The 21,975-nt window shown below is 42.9% G+C and overlaps 1 protein-coding gene and 1 non-coding gene across 2 annotated transcripts in view; one reads left to right on the plus strand and one right to left on the minus strand.

Annotated features, from left to right (window-relative positions):
• KIF1B (kinesin family member 1B) overlaps positions 1-21,761 on the plus strand; it is a 148,900-nt gene extending 127,139 nt beyond the window's left edge. The window contains exons 39-49 of the mRNA XM_069479325.1: positions 5,655-5,769; positions 6,695-6,828; positions 8,058-8,119; positions 9,814-9,959; positions 10,128-10,367; positions 12,394-12,465; positions 13,549-13,670; positions 15,530-15,679; positions 16,047-16,239; positions 16,450-16,568; positions 17,416-21,761. Of these exons, the coding sequence (XP_069335426.1) occupies positions 5,655-5,769; positions 6,695-6,828; positions 8,058-8,119; positions 9,814-9,959; positions 10,128-10,367; positions 12,394-12,465; positions 13,549-13,670; positions 15,530-15,679; positions 16,047-16,239; positions 16,450-16,568; positions 17,416-17,458 (1,396 nt within the window). The 3' untranslated portion in view covers positions 17,459-21,761. The remainder of the gene's footprint in view (positions 1-5,654; positions 5,770-6,694; positions 6,829-8,057; positions 8,120-9,813; positions 9,960-10,127; positions 10,368-12,393; positions 12,466-13,548; positions 13,671-15,529; positions 15,680-16,046; positions 16,240-16,449; positions 16,569-17,415) is intronic.
• Positions 8,688-8,747, minus strand: LOC138391126 (U7 small nuclear RNA). The gene has a single exon (XR_011234747.1). It is a non-coding gene; the product is annotated as a U7 small nuclear RNA (small nuclear RNA).
• Positions 21,762-21,975: the final 214 nt, after the last annotated feature.

Below are 21,975 nucleotides of genomic sequence, written 5' to 3' on the forward strand. Positions count from 1 at the left end.
ACTCGGGAGGCTGAGGCAGGAGGATCGCTTGAGCTCAGGAATTTGAGGTTGCTGTGAGCTAGGCTGACGCCACGGCACTCTAGCCTGGACAACAGAGCGAGACCCTTGTTTCCAAAAATAAAAAATTTTTTTTTGTTTTAATTTAAACTATAAATGTATATTAATTTGTTTAGTTAGAAGGTCATTTATTGGAATTCTGATTGTCTTTCTTGCAAAACCACACCCATAATTCATTTTTTATGATTTTCAGTTCAGTGAGGCAAGAACAAGAAACCTATGAAGAAAATCTTAAGTCCAAAATCCTTTTAACTATTTATCATTTATTAAACATTTTATCGTTTAAACATTTTATCATTTTCCCCTTTCCGTTACATTTATCTCACCCAAACTTAATTTAATGGCTGTTTTTAAACAACTCACCACTATCAAATCTTTTGAAAACTTTCAACGAAGTTTTTACAAAAACAAAAATTCTGTCTTCATATTTCATTTATTTGCTTAATATTTAAGTAAATTAGATAGTTATAGTAATAAGTACAACTGGCATAAACAGGTTTGGGACCAGATACTACTGACACTTCATAAGCACGCAGCTCAACTCTTCGGGGCGAATCATCTGGGTATACAAGACATCTCTCTAGTTTTAGCATGTTCAAGAAGTAGGCATCAGTCGTTTTTTTTTTTTTTTTTTTTTTTTGAGACAGAGTCTTACTCTGTTGCCCAGGCTAGAGTGAGTGCCGTGGCGTCAGCCTAGCTCACAGCAACCTCAAACTCCTGGGCTCAAGCAATCCTCCTGCCTCAGCCTCCCGAGTAGCTGGGACTACAGGCATGCGCCACCATGCCCGGCTAATTTTTTCTATATATATATTTAGCTGTCCGTATAATTTCTTTCTATTTTTAGTAGAGATGGGGTCTCGCTCTTGCTCAGGCTGGTCTCGAACTCCTGAACTCAAACGATCCGCCCACCTCGGCCTCCCAGAGTGCTAGGATTACAGGCGTGAGCCACCGCGCCCGGCCGGCATCAGTCTTTATATTTTATATTTTGAGGATATAGAGAACATAGATTAATATAGTAAATTGCTAAATTGAGTTTGGTTTGGAGAGCTTTTGTTCTGTTTGGCTAAGTTTTAGTGTTTAAAATTGAACTTACAGAACTCCAATTTGGGTGTATTATGTATGTATCTTAGAGGGCTTTTCTAATGTATTGATAGTTGAATCAAATTGAAGGACCATCATTTCTTTTCTTCCCAGTCCTACATTTATGTTAACAAACTGACTTGGTTGTCCCTTAACTCCACAGCAACTTCCTACCATTCCCAGTACTAAGTCACCACGGAAAAGAATATCGATGGTGGTCTCCACATTCCCTTCTATGTCCAGTGTTTTCCTTATTGAAAGTCTCAGGAGAGGGACTCATGTCACTATAAGCCCTCTGTCAAATTGTGTCCTGTTGGGTTCTAGGTTTGTTAATTGTCCACTTGTCCACTTGAATTCACTTTGCTTATCAGCAAATTTGTCTTTTTTATGTATATTTTTCCTCTTTTCTCTCTCTGTCTCTCACTTTCTTTTGCTTTTTGTTTGCTGCACTAACAAAAGCCTTTTCTATGTTTTTACAGGCTCTTTCTTGATAAGGATATTCCTAGGTATTTTCGGTTTGCTTCTTCACACATAGAGATTCTAGTTTATCAGAATGCTTTATGTCTTATATTGCTTTGATTGCTATGTAGTGGTTTTGTCCCCTCTGTGTAAACCTAAACTGTACCTAGGATAGAGCAATACCTTACTCTGTACCCTAAGACACTTCTCCTTTTCGCTGTAGGTTTTTGTGATGTGTGTGCAGTTTTGCATATAGCTTCTTAAGTGATTTTTAGGCACTTTGGAAGGCCAAGGTGGGAGGATTGCTCGAGGCCAGGATTTCAAGACCAGCCTGGGGAGCACAGCAAGACCCCCATCTCTACAAAAAATTAAAAATTAGCTGGGCATAGTGGTACACACCTGGAGTCCCTGCTACTTGGGAAGCTAAAGTGAGAGCATTACTTGAGCCCAGGCACTTGCTGCAGTGAGGTATAATGATACCACTGCACTCCAGCCTGGACAACAGAGCAAGACCCTGTCTCCAAAAAAAAAAAAAGATCTCTCTAGAGTTCTGAATTATTTGCTCATTCTATTTACTGAACATCCATTTTATTCTTATGCCTCTTAAAGTTTTCCTCTAATACATTACAGAGCAGAATGTTTCTCCCTCGTTTCATGTAGAATCTCAGGCTTTGTTTTCTATTCTTCTCTTTGTCTTCTCTCTGCCAGAAGCTTGAATGGTTTATTGCTCTGTTAAAACCTGGTCTGTTGCAGCCTTGCAAAACTATTCATTTTCTGTGTTTTGTCCTGTATAGTAGTAGAGACTGTTTGGTTATTTGGGTAGCCAAGTCTGTGAGAAATATTTTGTATTTTTTTTAAACATTTTTTTTTCTCCTGTCAGGGTTGCTTATCTTGCTTATCTATTTATTTGGAATAGAAAAATAAGTGGAAATAGAAAAAAATCCTGGTTTGGTAGCGAAGGAAGTTTTTTCCTGTCTCTCTCTTCATCTCATTTAGGGGAAGAAAACTGAAGGAAATGATACATGACAATGTAAACTAACATGTTATGATATATATGTGTACACACACACACACACACACACACACATATATATTTGGCTGGCATTATAGGTATAGTGAGTTTATCTCTTAATCTGGACTCCGTTGAGTTCACATTTCAGAGGTTCTCCTAAAGCACTCAAGAAGGTCCTTTAGGTATGACCATAATGTAAGAAGTTGGTTTTTAAATTGTTCACAATTAATAAATTTGAAGGAATATATCCTTCAAAGCAGTCACCTTGAAACCTGTGTCTCCTCTGATGCTGCTTTCATTCAGAACATCTGAAGAAAATGATTTGGAATTCTTTTCTAACCACCGTAGGGGCCATGCAGGAAAACATGTCTCAGAACTCAGGCCTGTTTCTAATTCTGAACTGTCTTGCCAGCCAGCTCGATTGAATTGACATTTCTCCCTAGTTGTAGGGTGTATTTGTTACAACCGCCTCTCAAGAATTGCCACCTTTGGGGGTTATACCAACAGAATGTGTTGCAGCAACTCCAAAGCAAAACAAAAAGAAGGAAGGTTTTTTTCCCCCCCAATCGATACAGGAAGATTTTAGTAGAGTCAGAATTTCGTTTATGTTAGCCAGGTTTCTACCAGTGACATTTTCTCTTTAGGTTAAGTGAAAACTTAACTGGAAAACAGAAATGTGAAGAGTCTTTCTTAGACAAGTTCAAAACATTCACCCTGAGTTGAAAGAATCAATCATGAAACCTTAGTAGTGGCTAAGTTACGGTTTGGAACTTCATGAATCATGACTTGTAGGCAGCAGTAATAGAAATTTCTGTAAAATACAGCTGAGGTCATAAATACCCTCATTCTCAGAAGTGGGGGGTTATTTCACTTTAGCACAGGTGTACCCATCCCCTGCCCGGGATACACCTGTATACATCGTTCTAGGTACTTTGACAAAAACGGGCACACAACGGAAGAACAGCTCTCAGGAGGGTAGAGTTTTCAAGTGGCTTCTTCTAAAGTAGTGGATGTTGTCACCTGGTATTAGCATTTGCCTTAAACCTAATGAAAATAAAGATTTGCTCTAAACAGAACTTTGCGAATGCAAGAAGGGTTTTCTGCTATGTCTATAGAGCCCCAGAGCCAAAGAAAGGAAAAGGCCATCATTTCTGTTGTTGTTTGAGTCACTTGGTGGCTTTGTCTTTGTCTTGTTAGTTGTCTCTGTAATCCTTCAGTGTCTTTGTAGAGAATTTTCTTGACCCATACTCATTTCCTCAAAAGTTAGACATTTGAGAGACGATCAAGTATTTGCTGAAGACTTAGCTCTATAAGCAGCTACAAAGTGAAATGATCAGACCTCACACACTGGCACTTGGAAGATGAGGCGTGATCATGGAGTTCACTTTCAGAAATGTATTGTTTTCTCTGTTGATGGTTTCTGGAGGAAAAAACATGGGAATGTGTTTCAGAGAGAGGATCTGCCCACTATTTGTCATAGGAAATCCAGAGGAGGCGTCTGCCCTACACTTGTTCATGGGGTCTGAGTAGGGAAGCACGGGGTGGAGTTTGGAGTTGCTCTGCAACACGACTATTGAACTAAGTGCAACATTTCAGATGAAGCTTGCACAACTGCCAGGTTTAATTAGGGCTTGTGGTATTTTACCAGTAGGAAAAAAATTATTAAAACAGCAAACCAGTTTGTGGGTATCTGTTAAGTTTCTAGTTGTTGTTTAAATTTAAGATTGATATTTCAAATGGTTTTTTTTTTTTTTTTTTAGCTAACAAATGGTAATTGGTTGGCTCTGGTGTTAAGAAATCATTTTCTTTCACCGAAATATCAGCTAAGAATAACTCTGCTTCTTTTATTTAAAACAAGGCTCTCTGGCCAGGCTCAGTGGCCTGTTATCCTAGCACTTTGGAAGGCTGAGGCAGGAGGATCACTTGAGCCCAGGAATTTGAGACCAGCCCCGGCAATAGTGAGACCCCATCTCTATAAAAAATTTAAAAAGGCCAAGCGTGGTGGCTCATGCCTGCAGTCCTAGCAGTCTGGGAGGCCGAGGTAGGAGGATCGCTTGGGCTCAGGAGTTCGAGACCAGCCTGAGTAAGAGCAAGACCCCATCTCTACTAAAAATAGAAAAACTTAGCCAGGCATCATGGCAAGCACCTGTAGTCCCAGCTACTCAGGAGATTGAGGCAAGAGAATAGCTTGAGCCCAGGAGTTTGAGGTTGCTGTGAGCTGAGCTGATGCCATGGCACTTTAGTCCGGGCAACAAAGCAAGATTCTGTCTCTCTCACACACACACACACACACACACACACACACAATATATATATATATATATATACATATATATATAGAATAAGCTGGGTGTGGTGGTGTGTGCCTATAGTCTAAGCTACTCCGGAGGCTGAGTCAGGAGGATCACTTGAGCTTAGGAGTTGGAGGCTGCAGTGAGCTATGATGATGCCCCTGCACTCCAGCCCTGGCACCAGAGCGAGACTCTGTCTCAAAAAAAAAAAAAAAAAAAGAACAAGTCTTTCTATATTTGTTTTCTACCTATTTCCACCATTAATCCTCCCAGATATTTTGTGATGTTCTGAGGCTCAGCAGCACTGGATTGTATGATGTTTAATATCTCTTGTGATATGAAGACCAAAACTTACAAATTACTGGGTATTTGCTTCCTGCTATCATTAACTGACAGGATAGCTTATCTAGGCGGTCCGTCTTCTTTCAGTTTCTGTCCATGCTCACTTATCCTTCTCATCTTACTTGAATGACTTCACTATTTTTATGTTTATAGGCAGAGTCATGCTTATCAAAACAAGACAAAACAAAAACAGTCTGCACAACTAAGTGCTCCTTATTGATGGATGGGGGCAAGAGGACGGGACCTAGCATTTCCCCCTAGGAGATAAGGGTCCCCCTGTTATTAGATTTTGATAAATTGCAAGTGTTGGGTGGTCCATGTAGGGTTCTTTAGGATTACCGACAGGGACAGTACCTAGACTGAGGTCACTTCAGCTGCATTTGGCTGACTCCCCCTTGTCTTTCTGACCTTAGGACCTTCTACCGCTTTGAGGCCGTATGGGACAGCTCTCTACATAACTCCCTTCTTCTGAACCGAGTGACACCCTATGGAGAAAAGATCTACATGACCTTGTCGGCCTACCTAGAGGTAAGGAGACTCAGAACTCCAGTTGCCGCAAACAGCCAGCCCTGAGCAGTGGGCGGGTTATAGCAGGAAATGGTCAGTGAAGATTTGACTTGCTTTGTCTTCTTTTTTCCCAACACATCCTTAAGATATTTATTTTATTATACTTTGCTGACTCTTGTGATTATATTAGGTTCTGTTGCTGGGCTCTATTTAGTCAAAAAGTCATCTGACATTTATTACAGCTTCAGATTTACTAGCCTAACCACCATTCTTTGAAGACTGTATGATTTTTTTCTATTTTTTTGAGATGAGTCTCGCTCTGTTGCCCCAGGTGGAGTACTGTGGCATAGTCAGAGCTCAATGCAGCCTCAGACTCCTGGGCTCAAGCAATCCTTGCCTCAGCCTCCCGAGTAGCTGAGACCACAGGTGCTTGCCACCATACCCGGTAATTTTTTCTATTTTTGGTAGAGACAGGTCTTGCACTTGCTCAAGCTGGTCTCAAACTCCTGACCTCAAGTGATCCTCCCACCTCGGCCTTGAAAAATGCATGATTTCTAGGGAAACTTCACCTCTTGTTTTTATAGTTCGGGACAGAACCTGGTGGTGGTTGACAGTCTAGACCCTAGAACCAGCCTATCTGAGTTCAAATCCCTGTGCTGCTACTCACTTCCCTATATGTCCTTGGGCAAGTTCTCTGTGTTTCAGTTTCCTCATCTATTAAACAGGGGTAATGATAGCCTTTACCTCAGAGAAAAATAAATGCATCCATCTGTAAGGAATACCACCTAATGTTGCACATGTTATTCCTTGAGTTGCTGCTGAAATAATTGGTTGAGCTGAAATCTTCCAGTCCCCACATCTAGATCTAGCTTTGCTAGCACGCACAGACTCCAGTCACAGGTACTCTGCCTGCATTTAATCAGCGCTTACCCCTGTCTTTTTTCAGCTGGATCATTGCATCCAGCCAGCTGTCATCACTAAGGACGTGTGCATGGTCTTCTACTCCCGGGATGCCAAGATCACACCGCCACGCTCTCTGCGCAGCCTCTTTGGCAGTGGCTACTCAAAGTCACCAGACTCGTAAGTTTTTGAGACAAATTAGTTTCTAGTTTGTTTGCCTGGTACAACAGAATCAGCAGTCCTTAGTTACGCCCGGCTCACCATTTCACAGTTAGTTTACCATTTATAAACCATTTTGGTAACTGTTACTTGGAGTGCAGTGACTTGCATGCAGGCATTTAATAAAATGTTGATAGAGGAATAAGTTAGTGAAGGAAGGAATATTACATTGTGAATACTTCTAAAACAATTTTGCAAGGACTAAGTGTTCTTTTAAATGTCATTATTATTTCTAACAGATTACCATTATTTTTAAGATGTGTTATGCATATTTAAGATACACAAGGCCGGGCGCAGTGGCTCATGCCTGTAATCCTAGCACTCTGGGAGGCCGAGGCGGGCGGATCGTTTGAGCTCAGGAGTTCGAGACCAGCCTGAGCAAGAGCGAGACCCCATCTCTACTAAAAATAGAAAGAAATTATATGGACAGCTAAAAATATATATAGAAAAAATTAGCCGGGCATGGTGGCGCATGCCTGTAGTCCCAGCTACTCGGGAGGCTGAGACAGGAGGATCACTTGAGCTCAGGAGTTTGAGGTTGCTGTGAGCTAGGCTGAAGCCACGGCACTCACTCTAGCCTGGGCAACAGAGTGAGACTCTGTCTCAAAAAAAAAAAAAAAAAAAAGATACACAAAAATTTATTAAGAATAATACAGTGAATATCTGTATATCGCCACCCAGCCTAAAAAAATAAAAGAAAATTTGGCTAATAAAATAGAAGGTTCAGTACCTCTTCCTACTCACAATCCCCAGAATTTATTGTTTTTCATTTCATTCTAGTTAGATTTTTTTTTCCCCCTCATCTCTTCTCTCTTATGATAAGAAAAGACAAATTTTTCTCCTGTGGCTGGTGTTTATAAAAAACTAAAAAAAAAAAGAAAAGACAAATTTTTAGTTTTCCCATTTGAATTATAACTTTTCTAGTTTATCATTCTATTTTATTCATCATATTGAAATAGCAGTGTTTAATATATTGAAATGAAAGTAGACTCCTTCTAGCAAAAGATATATAACTTAAGTTCAAAATAGGAAAAGACAGTAACTATTAATAATAAGAAATGTCTGTAATTATATTTGAGAGTGGGTGGCATTCACTATGGAAGAGACAATATTTTAAGTAGGGAGAATTGAGAGTTTCCTGTTCGGGGGCTGTAAAAGATTAAGCAATTTGTTTTCTTCTCTTCGAATAGTAATCGAGTCACTGGCATTTATGAACTCAGCTTGTGCAAAATGGCAGACACAGGTAGTCCAGGTAAGCTCTTGTGGATAAGGGAAGTGATACTTATCTTTGCATATGTTTTGAGCATATTACATAAAAAAAAAAACTGGAGAGGTTACCCATGTAGACTAGTTATAAAATCTTTTAGAAACCATGTGTATTTTTTACAAACTAGTTTGATGGTGGTGGTGGTAAGAGTTACCTTTTTTAGATTTGCAATTATTTGATTTATGATGTACAATATGGTTATAAAAATTATGTCAAACAATGTTGTTCCTGGGCTGTGAAATATTGTAAAAAATTCAAGTGAATTATACTAGAATGAATTTGGTTTAGAAAACTTCATAACCATTTCCCTCCCTACCTTAGCCCAAAGATAGCTTGGCAGTATAACTTTACAGATGTAGTCAAACTACTAATTTGAATTTCCTGTACTCTAGAAAGACAAATTATTAAGTCAGATTTGTTCTGTGTCCTTTGTGATGTGTTTTTAAACTGCTACTGTTGTCTAGCTAGATGGGCTTAAGCAGCACTTAGCATTTCTATGTTTGTAAACAGAAACATGGACAAAAATTAGGGGTTTTCTTGGGGGGGTGGTGCGGAGGGTTCTGGTGAAAACCAAAAAACCTACTAGACAAATTCTAAAAGAGCTGTAACACTAAAAGTTTTCTAAAAGCATTTGGTTAGTGTGAGTATGAGTCATTTTAGAGAACATATATGGAAAAGAAGTCAGGGCCCACAAGTGAGATTCTGATAGATAACGATTTTGAGTATAGGCCTAAGTCCCAATAGCAGCGAATTATAGTGTCCAGATAGTTCCTTGAAGAATTTTTTAAATTAACATAAATTCATTATTTATTTATAAAACCAATATAACGTTAAAAAAATAAATTGGAAATGACCATCTGTCATCTACCATCCTCTGAACTACTAAATGTGTATGTGTGTGTGTAGTCCCTTCCCACTTTTTTCATATGGGTGTATTTTTATGTATTTGGAATAATAGTATACAGACTATTAAATAGCTTTATATTTTCACTTAACATAATCGCTTTAGCATTTTCTCAAGTTGCATTTCTATCTTCATAATTATTAAAGAATTAAATACTCAGTTTTTTAAAAAAGTTCAGAGAGTTGCTTTGGGGGAAAAGCATGAATTTTTATTAATAAACAAAATCCAATGTATCTTGTGCCTGAACTATCTTAGTTTGCTATGTATAAGAATTATTAATTTGGCCAGATGTGGTGGTGCATGCTTGTAGTCCCAGCTACTTGGGAGGCTGAGGAGGGAGGATTGCTTGAGCCCAGGAGTTTGAGGCTGTAGTGCAATATGATTGCACCTGAGAATGGCCACTGCACTACAGCCTGGGCAATGCAGTAAGACTTCATCTGTTTTGTTTTGTTTTGTTTTGTTTGAGACAGAGTCTTGCTCTGTTGCCCAGGGTAGAGTGCAGTGGCATCATCATAGCTCACTGCAACCTCCAACCATGCCCAGCTAATTTTTCTATTTTTAGTAGAGATGGGGTCTCACTCTTGTTCAGGCTGGTCTCGAACTCCTGACCTCACATTATCCTCCCACCTTGGCCTCCCAGAGTGCTCGGATTACAGCCATGAGCTACGGTGCCTGGCTGAGACCTTCTCTCTTTAAAAAAAAAAAAAAATTATTCATTTTGACTTGTAATTGAATTTTTCTCTGAAACAATGAGAATTGTTTCCTCTTGTCTTAGGCATGCAGAGGAGGAGAAGAAAAGTCTTAGATACATCAGTGGCATATGTGCGGGGAGAGGAGAACTTAGCAGGCTGGCGGCCCCGCGGAGACAGCCTTATCCTGGAGCACCAGTGGGAGCTGGAGAAGCTAGAGCTCCTACACGAGGTATCCAAAGGCAGGAGATGCTCAAATGCAAGACCTCTTGGGCAAGATTCCCAAAGCATCAATCTTATACCCACCTTCTCTATATGACCGTGTTTTTTTAGTTTTTTGTCATGATTAAGATCTTCATGAGCTTTGTGTTTGCCGAGACAATGGTGTTGATCTTCTCAGGTGGAGAAAACCCGCCACTTCCTGCTACTGCGTGAGAGACTTGGTGACAGCATCCCCAAATCCCTGAGTGACTCATTGTCCCCCAGCCTCAGCAGTGGGACCCTCAGCACCTCCACCAGTATCTCCTCTCAGATCTCAACCACCACCTTTGAAAGTGCTGTCACACCTAGCGAGAGCAGTGGGTACGACTCAACAGACATCGAAAGCCTGGTGGATCGAGAGAAAGAGCTGGCTACCAAGGTTTGAATCCCCTCCCCTTTGCTGAGCCATTTCCCAACATGAGGCTCTGTCAGCTAGCCTCTCAGTTTATTTGTTTTCAACACCTATGTTTGAGGGTCTGTTTCAAGGCTTGTGCTAACACTGTGAATATAGAAATAAGACTCTGTTCCTACTCTTAACAAACTTATGGACTAGTGGGGTCAAGCAAATAATAGAGGTGTGTGTCTCGGATGCTGTGGGAGCCAGAAGAGAGGTCTCCAAAGGAGGAGCTCTCCAGCCGGCCTTGGAGGGACACGTGGGAGGAGCCAGCGGCATCCTACGTGAGCGGCCTTGGGGAATTCATATGGGGGCCGGACAGGAGATGGAGGAAGGCCTTGTGCACTGCACTCAAGAGTTAGAGTTGACCTGGGAGTGATGCAGAAATACTTTAAACAAGCATCTGTGTTTTAGAAAGATTCCTCTGGCAATAGTAAAGAGAATGGATTGGTGGTGAAGAGATAGGCTGAGGAAGGGAGAGCTCTTTATTACAGCAGTCTGGTGAGAAATGATAAAGACTTTTTTTTTTTTTGAGACACAGTCTTGCTTTGTTGCCCAGGCTAGAGTGCCGTGACGTTAGCCTAGCTCACAGCAACCTCAAACTCTCTTGGGCTCAAGTGATTCTTCTGCCTCAGCCTCCCAAGCAGCTGGGACTACAGGCATGCACCATCATGCCCAGCTAATTTTTTCTATATATTTTTAGCTGTCCAGATTATTTCTTTCTATTTTTAGTAGAGACGGGGTCTCGCTCTTGCTCAGGCTGGTCTGAAACTCCTGACCTTGAGTGATCCTCCCATCTCAGCCTCCCAGAGTGCTAGGATTGCAGGCATGAGCCTCCGCGCCCAGCCAATAAAGACTTTTTAAAGAAGACAGAGGTGTGTGGGATGAAGAGGAAGGAGAATCTGACCAGGTATAGCAAGAGAAGGCAGAGAGCTTGTTCAGGGTGACTCCCAGATATATAGTTACAGTCAGTGGGCTGAAAAGAAAATATAAAAATGGGATGTTTTAATAATCGAATGGTCTTTTAGTTTATTTAGGAAACTATGTCTCTCCAGAAGTCTCCATACCATTTAGCACCAGAGTGAATTGAGAATTAAATGGGTGGCCAGGCATGGTGTCGTATAACTGTAGTCCCAGCTACTCAGAGGCAGAGGTGGGAGGATCTCTTGAGCCTAGGAATTCAAGTCCAGCCTGGGCAACTTAGCAAAAACCTGTCTCTTAAAAAAAAAAAATGAATGAATTAAAGGAATGCTATTGCATTTTTAGGCATTTCTAAACTATGGTATTGGTAGTAATTCACTTTTGTAGTCTTGAGAATGACTTTTTTGTTCCACTTGTTTTATTAATATTATCTTTATTAGACATATGCTGAACTTTCCTCACTATATACTTAGTTATGGGCAACATCTGAGTTCCACTGTGGGTTTTAGGCATGTTATTTCCCCTCCTGTCTTGCATCCAAGGCTTCGTTTAGCCATTGGAAAAAAATGTTTTTTATGTTTACTGGTTTATTATAAAGGGTGGTACAAAGGATATAGACATGCAGCCAGGTGCAGGGGATGCATAGGGCATGGGAGAAGAGATGTGGCACTTCCATGCCCTCCCCAGCTTCGCTACTCTCCAGAAACATCAGTGTGTTCAGCTATCCAGAAGCTCCTAGCCATTGAAATTTCATGTTCAACTTACACTGCTGTCATTTTTTTTTTTTTTTTTTTCCTGAGGCAGGGTCTCACTCTATTGCCCGAGATAGAGTGCAGTGGCATGACCATAACTCACTGCAACCTCAAACTTCTGGGCTCAAGTGATCCTCCATCCTCAGCCTCCTGAGTAGCTGGGACTACAGGCATGCACCACTGCACCCAGTGAATTTTTCTATTTTTTGTAGAGATGGGATCTCGCTCTTGCTCAGGCTGGTCTCGAACTCTTGATCTCAAGCTATCCTCCCAGAGTGCTAGGATTACAGGCATGAGCCACCGAGCCTGGCCTTTACACTTCTTTTTCTCTTCTCTAGTGCCTGCAACTTCTCACCCACACTTTCAACAGAGAATTCAGCCAGGTGCACGGCAGCATCAGTGACTGTAAGGTGAGTGTGTTGAAGCCATAATTTTTACTCAGCGTGTTGGTGACTGATTTTCACAGAAGCCCAGATTTGCTGCTTTTAGGAAACAACAAGCTGCTTTTAGGTGGCTTACGGTGGGCATAGCTTTGTATTTAAAGATTTATGACATACTGCTCTGGTATTTATTCTGATTTTTCAGAGTCAGAATACTGGCTTCTGAAGGTAAAAGTATTTCTCTGTGTCTCTTAGAGTGATTATCACATAGGAAACATTTTGGCTTTTCTCTGAATCCCTTGGAGAAGAATATTCTATAAGGAAGTGGTATGTTATTCTATGACAGGGCAAAGGAAGTCCTAAGGTTCTTGGTGGCATAAAGTTTTGTTACCTTCAACAAAGAGTTGGGTGGACACATCAGAGAACTTCCGTCATTCACTGATTCTAGTCAGCTTGACCTTAAACACACCCAGCTCCTTCCTGCCTTGGTGTCGCTTCACACTTTTGCTGCTCCTTTGCCTGGAATAGCCTCCGTCCAGACAGTCCCGTAGTTGGCTCCCTTATTTCTTTCATTTTCTGCTCAAACAGTGACTCCTTGGAGCGAACTTTCTTGACCTCCTGATACAAAGCTGACAGCTCTCAGACTTTCTACCTGCCCTCCTCCCTTCCCTGCTTTATTTTGTGCTACAGCACTTATTACTGTTGAGTGGTTAATTGTCTACCCTAAGCTCCTGGAGGGCAGGGCCTCTGCCATATTCTTAGAACAATGCCTGTCTCATGGTGGGTGCTTGGCGCACATGTGTAAGGCTGTTTAATTAATGCAGGAGGGAAGCAGCAATATAAAAAGCCAGCCTTGCCTCTTGCATAAATGTTTTGATTCCTCATGTGACCCACAGGACATACAATATTTATAGGCTTGTTTCCTTTTTTTGTTTTTTTTTTAATTTTTCTTTTATTTATTGACAGACAATAATAGTATATGTAGGCTTGTTTTCATGAATGACCCTCCACAACAGGAGATCTGTGAAAGTGAGACACTGGTCATCAAAGCTCCCTAGTGCAGAAGCAGCTTTTTTCAGCTGAATCTTCTTAGCTGTGTCTGTTTGCTTCCAGTTGTCTGATATCTCTCCAATTGGACGGGACCCCTCTGAGTCCAGTTTCAGCAGTGCTACCCTCACTCCCTCCTCCACCTGCCCCTCTCTGGTAGACGCCAGGAGCAACTCTCTGGATCAGAAGTAAGTGTAATACCCAGATTTCACTGAGAGAAGTTAATTTAAAAACTAAGGAAAAAGTCAACCTTCCATAACTGAATTAAGAAAATGTGGTATATATGTACCATGACGTACTACTCATACATAAAAAGGAATAAAATAATGTCTTTTATAACAATTTGGGTGAAACTAGAGACCATGATCCTAAGTGAAGTATCTCAGGAATGGAAAAACAAGCACCACATGTTCTCACTAATAATTAGGAGCTGATCAAAAGGCACACATGGGCACACAGAGATGTACAGGTCATTGGAAACTAAGGGGTGGGGAGACGGGGGGGGGATAAAAACTTAAGTATTGGGTACAATGAACACTATTCAGGTGATGGGCACACTAAAAGCTCCAAGTTAAGCATTATAAAAGGTATCCATGTAACAAAACATTTATACCCCCTTAATAGTTTGAAATTTAAAAAAAAGAAGGAGGAAAAAAAAAAGTCAGCCTTCCTCTAACTCAGTGGTTCTTGACCGAGAGCAGCACTGTCCCCTCAGGCAGCGTTCAGAAATGTGCGGGAGCCTTTTGTGGGTATCACAGTGACTGCAGAGACGCTCTTGCTGTCCCTCACCATTGCATCTGTGTTAGCGAGCTGACTCCTCTTCTTCTTAATCCCTTTCTGCTCATTTTGTCCTCCATTCCTACCCCTGCTTGTCTCCCCAATCATAGTGCCAGACATTGGAAGTCCCATAGTGGGAAAATATTTGGAAACTACTTGAGTAAAAATATTTTGATGCTATACCAAAATATATAGGTAAGAAAAATAAAGAACAATTTAGCCTAGAGTCCCTGATTCATCACCCTAATCACTTCTCTGCAGTGTACCCTCAAACTCCTATGCATCTCCATTCCTTACACTCACCTGTCGAAACCTACCTGGTTATCACCCAGCTGTCCGTATTAGTGTACCACACTGACAGAGGCGACAATGGCTGAGAAAATAACACAACCAGGTAATTTCATTAAAGTTAGGATGCCATCCACTGTAAGAGAATATTTGATGTGCCACTAAGAGAGAAAAAGCACTGCCAACTGAATTTGACATGCCGTCAATTGTAAGAGGCATCCCAATTTAAGAAATGGTAAAGTACAAAAATTGGGCTTTTTAGAATCAGTGAGATATACTTAATTTGGCTAACCTTCTCTAGAAAGATACTCAACAATGCAGAGCATAGGAATTTATTTCTCACACTGTGGTCCTGTGGACTGGTCCGGGTTGGTGGCCTGGGCCAGTGGTCCAGCTCTGCGCTGCGTAGCCTTTCAGGAGCCCGGGTTCTCCCGTTTGTTTGCTTTCTCCTCCATTCCCTGAGGTACGGGCCTGACTTTAGTGTGCATCTGCATCCCCTGGGAGACTTGCTGGAGCACAGATAGCCAAACCCCACCCAGAGTTGCTTGTTCTTTAGGTCTGGGTTGGAGTCTGAGAATGTGAGTCTCTAACAATTTCCTACGTGAAGCTGCTACTGCTAGTCGGGGACCACACTTTGAGAGCCATTGCCCTAGGTGTGACCATGGGTCTAAAAGGAAACATGTAAGGACGAGAGTTCATATTTCAGATACTTCTGTTCAGAGAGCTTTAAAATAGGAAGAGGGACTACATGATTCGATGGTCATAGTGATCAGTTTCCTTTTGTAACTTTTGAAGGATGACACCAGTGGAGTTCAGAATTAACTTTTTGACACCATCTTGTCTTCTTAGCTGAGCTCTCTGAAACTGAAGTTTGCAGCTGGTGTTCAGGGAGTGGCATCTCCTGGTGAGATGGTGTACACAGCATGCCTTGACCTTGACTGAAACTCCTTACCCCTTTCTTCCTAACCTCTCTCTTTTAAAGGACCCCAGAAGCCAATTCCCGAGCCTCTAGTCCTTGCACAGAATTTGAGCAGTTTCAGATTGTCCCGGCTATAGAAACGCCCTATTTGGCCCGAGCAGGAAAAAATGAATTTCTCAATCTTGTTCCAGATATTGAAGAAATTAGACCAGGGTGAGTAGTATATTGACCAGGGATGCTGGGTATAAAAAACAAATCAGCAAGATGAATTTACTTGTCACTCCTCTCTGTGCGGTCTAAATCGTAGTCTAATGCAAATTGAGTATGGGCTGAAAGAGCTGGGCTGGGTTTCTGCTCCAGTCATTGCATCTCCACGCGGGCATAGCATGTTGCCGTGGCACCTTTCTGCTCTCTGGCTATAGCTCTTGGCAGAGAAGATTCTAGGATAAATAGATCACTTGCTTGCTTTGTTGAATCTGGGTACTTGCCCTGGGCGAGATGTATTTGGATGGTCCTCAGCTCATGATCATTTTCTTTTTGTAAGAAACTAACTTCTCTTCTTTCATACTTCCCTTTTTAGCTCAGTGGTCTCTAAGAAAGGATACCTGCATTTCAAGGAGCCACTTTCCAGCAACTGGGCTAAACATTTCGTCGTGGTCCGCCGCCCTTACGTCTTCATCTATAACAGTGACAAAGACCCAGTGGAGCGTGGGATCATTAACCTGTCCACAGCACAGGTGGAATACAGCGAGGACCAGCAGGCCATGGTGAAGGTCAGTCTGCCTTGTGTCGGCGTGTCATTGCCACACGTGCCCTTCCCTCTTGAGTTTCCAGCTCCCTGTTGTGTGTCGTGGAGTCTCTCCTTCCTGTGTGGTTTCCTTGAACTTTCACTATGAAGTGCGGTGTGCCTTGTGAATAAGGCAAGGAGGTCCCCATCGCTCAGTCTCTGGCTTAATTTTCTCGTCTACCTGGGTTTCTTTCAGACACCTAACACGTTTGCTGTGTGTACCAAGCACCGTGGGGTCCTTTTGCAGGCTCTCAATGACAAAGACATGAACGACTGGTTGTACGCTTTCAACCCGCTGCTTGCGGGCACGATACGGTAAGAAGTTGTTTTGTGTTTCTTTTTTTTTTTTGAGACAGACTCTCATTCTGTTGCTTGGGCGAGGGCTGTGGCATCAGCCTAGCTCACAGCAACCTCAAACTCCTCGGCTCAAGAGATCCTCCTGCCTCAGCCTCCCGAGTAGTTGGGACTACAGGCATGCGCCACCATGCCCAGCTAATTTTTTCTATCTATCTATCTATCTATATATATACACACATACATATATATATATATTTTAGTTGTCCAGATAATTTCTTTCTATTTTTAGTAGAGACGGGATCTCGCTCTTGCTCAGGCTGGTCTCGAACTCCTGACCTTGAGCAATCCTACCTCCTCGGGCCTCCTGGAGTGCTAGGATCACAGGCGTGAGCCACCACACCAGCCTGTTTTGTGTTTCTTTTCTCTTCTTGGCTTTTGGCCCTGGAGATAGCAGCATTAATAGGAAAAGAAGCATTGTTCTAAAGAAGTTTAAAATAGAGGAAGGACAGGAATGTAGTGTGTTTGTGGGGTGGTAATGCGGCCTCTGTTTCTCATAGGATACTATCTTGTGTCCTGAACCGCTGAGGACACTCTGGTCACATTTGTGCTGAGTAATCTCCTTCTCTGTCTTCTTGTTCTCAAGAGGTCTGCAGATGGGGTCTAGGGGACCAACATTCAGCTTGGTGATCCAGCCTCAGATCCTAGGAGGGGCTTGTGTCACAGGGTCACAGAGTAAGGAGCCCAGGAACCTGGCCTGTGGTGCCAAACAGGAGGCAGTTGCAGGAAGAAGCCTCAGAGGGAAAGACGGTGAGAAGAGCACCCGGGCCCAGTTTTCTAATCCTGCTTCTTTGTTTGTCCCCCATAGGTCAAAACTCTCCCGAAGATGCCCAAGCCAGCCGAAATACTGAGGGACTCTGCCCTCACTCGCCTTCGAGAGAGAAAGAAAGTGTTACGTCTCATTTCTCTTTGTGATTCTTTACGGTGACTCTTGTCTGTAACCCGTGGCTAACTGCTTCCCCCGTCCGGCACTTTTCTAGCCCTCCTGTTCCCCATCTCCATTGCTCTGTACTCTTTTCTTTTCTTCTGTGCTGAGAATCTTCTTAGTAGCATGTGACCTAACAAAAGGAAAAAAGATTAAAAAAAAAAAAACCCCACACACAGACACAAAAAACCCTGAGGGGATCTAGTGAATCTCCAAATTATATTTTGGTGTATTTTGGCTTCCTTTTATATGACAGGTCTCCATACCGACCATCTCTGATGTCTGTGCTGCTGTCTTTGGATACCTTTTGCTGTTTCTCAAGACAACATAATGCTTTTTTTTCTCTTCTCTGTTTGTGATATCACTTTAATTTTTCTTGGGTGGCTTAGAGACTAAGGAGGAGATATCTGGCCTTCTTAGAACCTGAGAGGGAAGACTTAATCTTTTCTTCCGTTCTGTTTCTTTTTGCCATGCCTAATCCCTACATTTCCATTCAGGGAAAAGGTTGTGGTAAGCTTAGAAATGGGACAGTTATATTCTCTGAGTCAAAATCAGGGCTTATTCAGAGTACAGTTATGGAACGTTCATTTACTGGAAGAGAGAAGAGAGGACTTTTCAGCAGGTCTGGGGCAGTAGCTGCTGCAGACCCTGTGAGAAGGAAGAGCCACAGATACAGCCAGTGGATGTCAGGGACCACGGGATTTGGCAGTGTGCCGTGAAGGTGGCCGCCAGTCAGCTGCTCATAGTCCTCACAGCAGGATTTCTGAAAACGGTTGGTTTTTTCTGTGTTGGGAGGGAGGCTCTTCTTAGAAGTTCCTCAGTCCTGTTCTTGGCATTAGTGGTGACGGTACAGTTTGGAATTGGTGCAGTGTCATACACAAATATTCCACAAGGGGGGAGCATTTCACTTTCTGGTGATAAACTTGCTGGTCATTCTCATAATTAAGACAGTGCTGAGTAGTGACCTTGTGATTATTGTAGCTCCCTTTGATCAAAGAATTGTAGCTTTCCATTATAAACTTGGAGGTCCCCCTCTGAATCAATCCAGTGGTTGTTTTCAGTGATGCTTGTCAAATCGAAAATGCTTTCAATGATGCTTATCTTCCTGTACTCAGAAGTAAGCAAACATGGCAGGCTTTGCTCTCTGGATCCCAGGATGAAAACCAACCTCCTCCCATCACCCCAAACAAAACAAAAGATCCCGGGGTGGGGGGCAAGGAAAAGCGTTGCCTGCGCGCCGCTGCGTCTCCTCCTTTGGTGCAGTCTCCTCTCCACCTGGGCCAGGAAGACCCCGGCAAGGAAGGGGAGGCCTTGCTGCTGACAGGGTCTCCCTTCCTCTGACAGACCAGGGCCGTCGGCTTCCAGAGACCATCACAGAAGATAACTCTCTTTCAGCGACCAGTAAGTGTTACAGGATGACACGGGGAACAGAGCGCCTTCAGGTGACTTCAGTTGCTTGGCCAGTTGACTTGGGGTTGTTTTTCACCATTCTCCTTCCCTTGCTCAGACCCTTCTGTTTCGCCTGCGCTCGGGCACTCAGGAGAGTATCTGCTCGCCCCCATGGAGCGAGGCCTTGAGGGTTCTTGGCCTTGAGGTTGCTGGCTCAGTTTCCACTCCCGCAGTGAGGGCCAGGGGCTCGTGCCCCTCGGCAGAGTAGTTGACAGGGGGAGGCGTCGGCACCCAGACCCTTGTTTCCGACTTCCTGGCCGGGCTGCTCTGAAGAACCGTCTCCGGCCTTGCCGGGTAGAACTGCCTCGCAAAGACGCGGCAAAACGGATCATGGAGAGCTGAACGAAGGAAGGGGTTGAAATGACAGACTGTGTCCTCGTCTGCGAAGGGATCCATAAAAACTCTGTGGTGGATTTTTTTAAACTTTCTTCCTGACTCTAATGTTATTTGTTTTCTACGTGGTATGTGAGGTTTGTAATGTAGGTGGACATTTCCTCATCGTCTAATGGACACAAGATGCCCTTCTAGTGTACATTCAAATCCAGCAGGGTCTGTCGGCGCTTTGAGATGGCTTGCTTGGACTGGAATTAAATCTAATTTCAGGGAAATGAAGATGGAATTTGAAGGTCATTTGTAAAATGAAATCACTGATGTTGCTGCTGTTATGACGTGTGACAGAGGACCCATGTCTGTGACCGGGGCGGGGGAGAAGCCTGAGGGAGAGTGAGATCACACGATACACTGAAATGACTTTTGTTTTTCTTCTAACACAAACACACCTGGTTTGGAAAGTCTTTGCTTTGGAAGTGTCAGACATGAGAACAAGCCACCTGGACTGTCAGTTCATTACGTGCCCAGATAAGAAGGCCTTGTTAGGAAGCGGGAGGAAGCAGGTCGTGTCCTCTGGGGGCTCGGGCAGCTCCGGTGGGCTCTGCTGTGGCTGCCAGGTGCAGACAGCCCCTGTCGCTTTCCCAGCACCTTTGGGATGGATGTTCCCTTTCCACAGGGCCATCCCCACTCGAAGCTCTAAGAGAGGATTTGCGGCAGGAACTATTTATGAGGCTTTAGCTGTAGCTATAGTGGTGGGAAAGTTAAGAAATCTAACCGTTAAGGAAACCACCTTTTAAGGTGGCTTTTTATTTATTTTTCTTAAAGCACTCCGTTAAACAAGTGAAGAATAAAAAAGGCAAGAAAAAAATATTCGCACATTAAGAGAAATGAGTGCTGATTCAAGCGAATTATCTCCTCCTCCCCTCCCTCATCTGCCTTTCTCCTGCCAAAGCAAAGTACGGCCTCACAGCCAGCCCCAGCCAGTGCTCGCACCTCGCGTCCCTGTGCCCGGGAGTCGGGGAGCTCTCGGCGGCCGTGCGGGCCTGCCAGCCTGTGCACGTGCCCAGGAGCGCGGGGCCTCCGAGCTGCAGCTCGCCGCTCCAGTGTGGCGAAGGCAAGAGAAAATGAAATGAGTTTCCCAAACTAAGAAACCACTATTATTTGATATATTTTTTCCCTTCGGACACATGGAACTTATATAACTACTCATATTTTTGATGAAATTTTCAGCCTGTTTGAGATGAAAAAATAGATCATTGTGAAGGTCTTTGGGGACTAAACACAAGATGGCTTTTCCTGACACATATTTCAAAGCAAAGACTTTGTTTCCTGCTGCTTGTTGTCTAATTTACAGGGATATTTAATTGTGTAAGGTTATGTATATAGCTGTACTGAACCGCACAGTGGGCTGGAAGAGCAGGCGCGCTCTGGTGCGGGCGCCCGTCGGTACTCCTGCATGTCCCCCGCGCTGCGTTCCGCTCGCGTTCTGACGGACAGGATCGGGGCTTATTTGTTTGACTTGGGTCCTTGAGTTTTCCGTTTGGTTCCCGTTTTAAAATGTGATTATTAACCTGCTTCTTAAGAAGAAAAGACTAATTCTGCTGCTCTCAGAAGGTTTGCTGAGTGTGTTTAAGTAGGACTCTAACTTGTGTGCACTACAGCTGTCCACGTGCCCGCTGAGACACCCAAGTGTGTGGGCCAGACCATGACTGTATGTAGCAGGAATGTAGTAATTGGTGCATCCTTAGTAAACTGAAATATCAGCTGAGAGATTATTTGCTGTTGTTGTTCAAAAGGCCATTTATGAAATTAGTATTTGAGCCCCTTAAAATCTTAAAGCCTCCAGTCATTTAAAGGAAGAAATTAGAGTTGATACAAAATTCGTGTTAAAAACTCACAGCTGAAGGGCTGCGCTCAGATGGAAAGTCTGAGCTGACATTGGTCTCTTGCCAAACCCTGGCTGTTGTGTGTTGTTTTTCATGTCTTTGAGTTAATTTTTTTCATGCTGCGTATTTTGGCATCAGTTCACCTGAGGAATCCACTGGCCTTCTGGTGTTTAAGGCATCGTCTTAGACCTTGTGGCTCTAAAGTACTTGTCTGTTGAGATTCCAAGTCTCTTGTCACCATCCTTGCACACTACAACAAAACCCATGATGCGTAAGTGGCCTTTTTGAACCAAGACTTTGCAAACTGATCTCTCCCCAGTGAAGGAGTTGAGCACATTAGCAACAATGTACATTATTAATTTTGGATTTTCATTTTCATGTTTTATTTTGTAAATACTATCTGATGTTTGGAGCTTGAGTATACAGAATGTAAATATAGTTCTTGTATTTGTACTAATTCTGACTCTTTTGCTGTATAGCCTTAGATGTGCAATGCAGACATTAACTGTGTATGGTAACCTTGCATCACGGAACTATTAGTGAACGAGGTGACAATAATAAAGGTACAACCAGTGCATCAGAAGGCTCTTGATGTGCGGTTTATTCTTGCACCCTTTGAAAGGTAATTACACAAATATTTATTTTCTTGACTGGTAACGATAATACCTTTCTCAAACCAAAAGTCACGCTGCCGTCGCTCACATGTTCCTTGCTCACGTTCAGAACAGTGGTTTTTAATACGAAGAAAGCTAATGTAGTGCTGTTTCTCTGAAAGTAC

Source organism: Eulemur rufifrons, chromosome 8, assembly GCF_041146395.1.
Source record: "Eulemur rufifrons isolate Redbay chromosome 8, OSU_ERuf_1, whole genome shotgun sequence".
NCBI classification, from domain to species: Eukaryota; Metazoa; Chordata; class Mammalia; order Primates; family Lemuridae; genus Eulemur; species Eulemur rufifrons.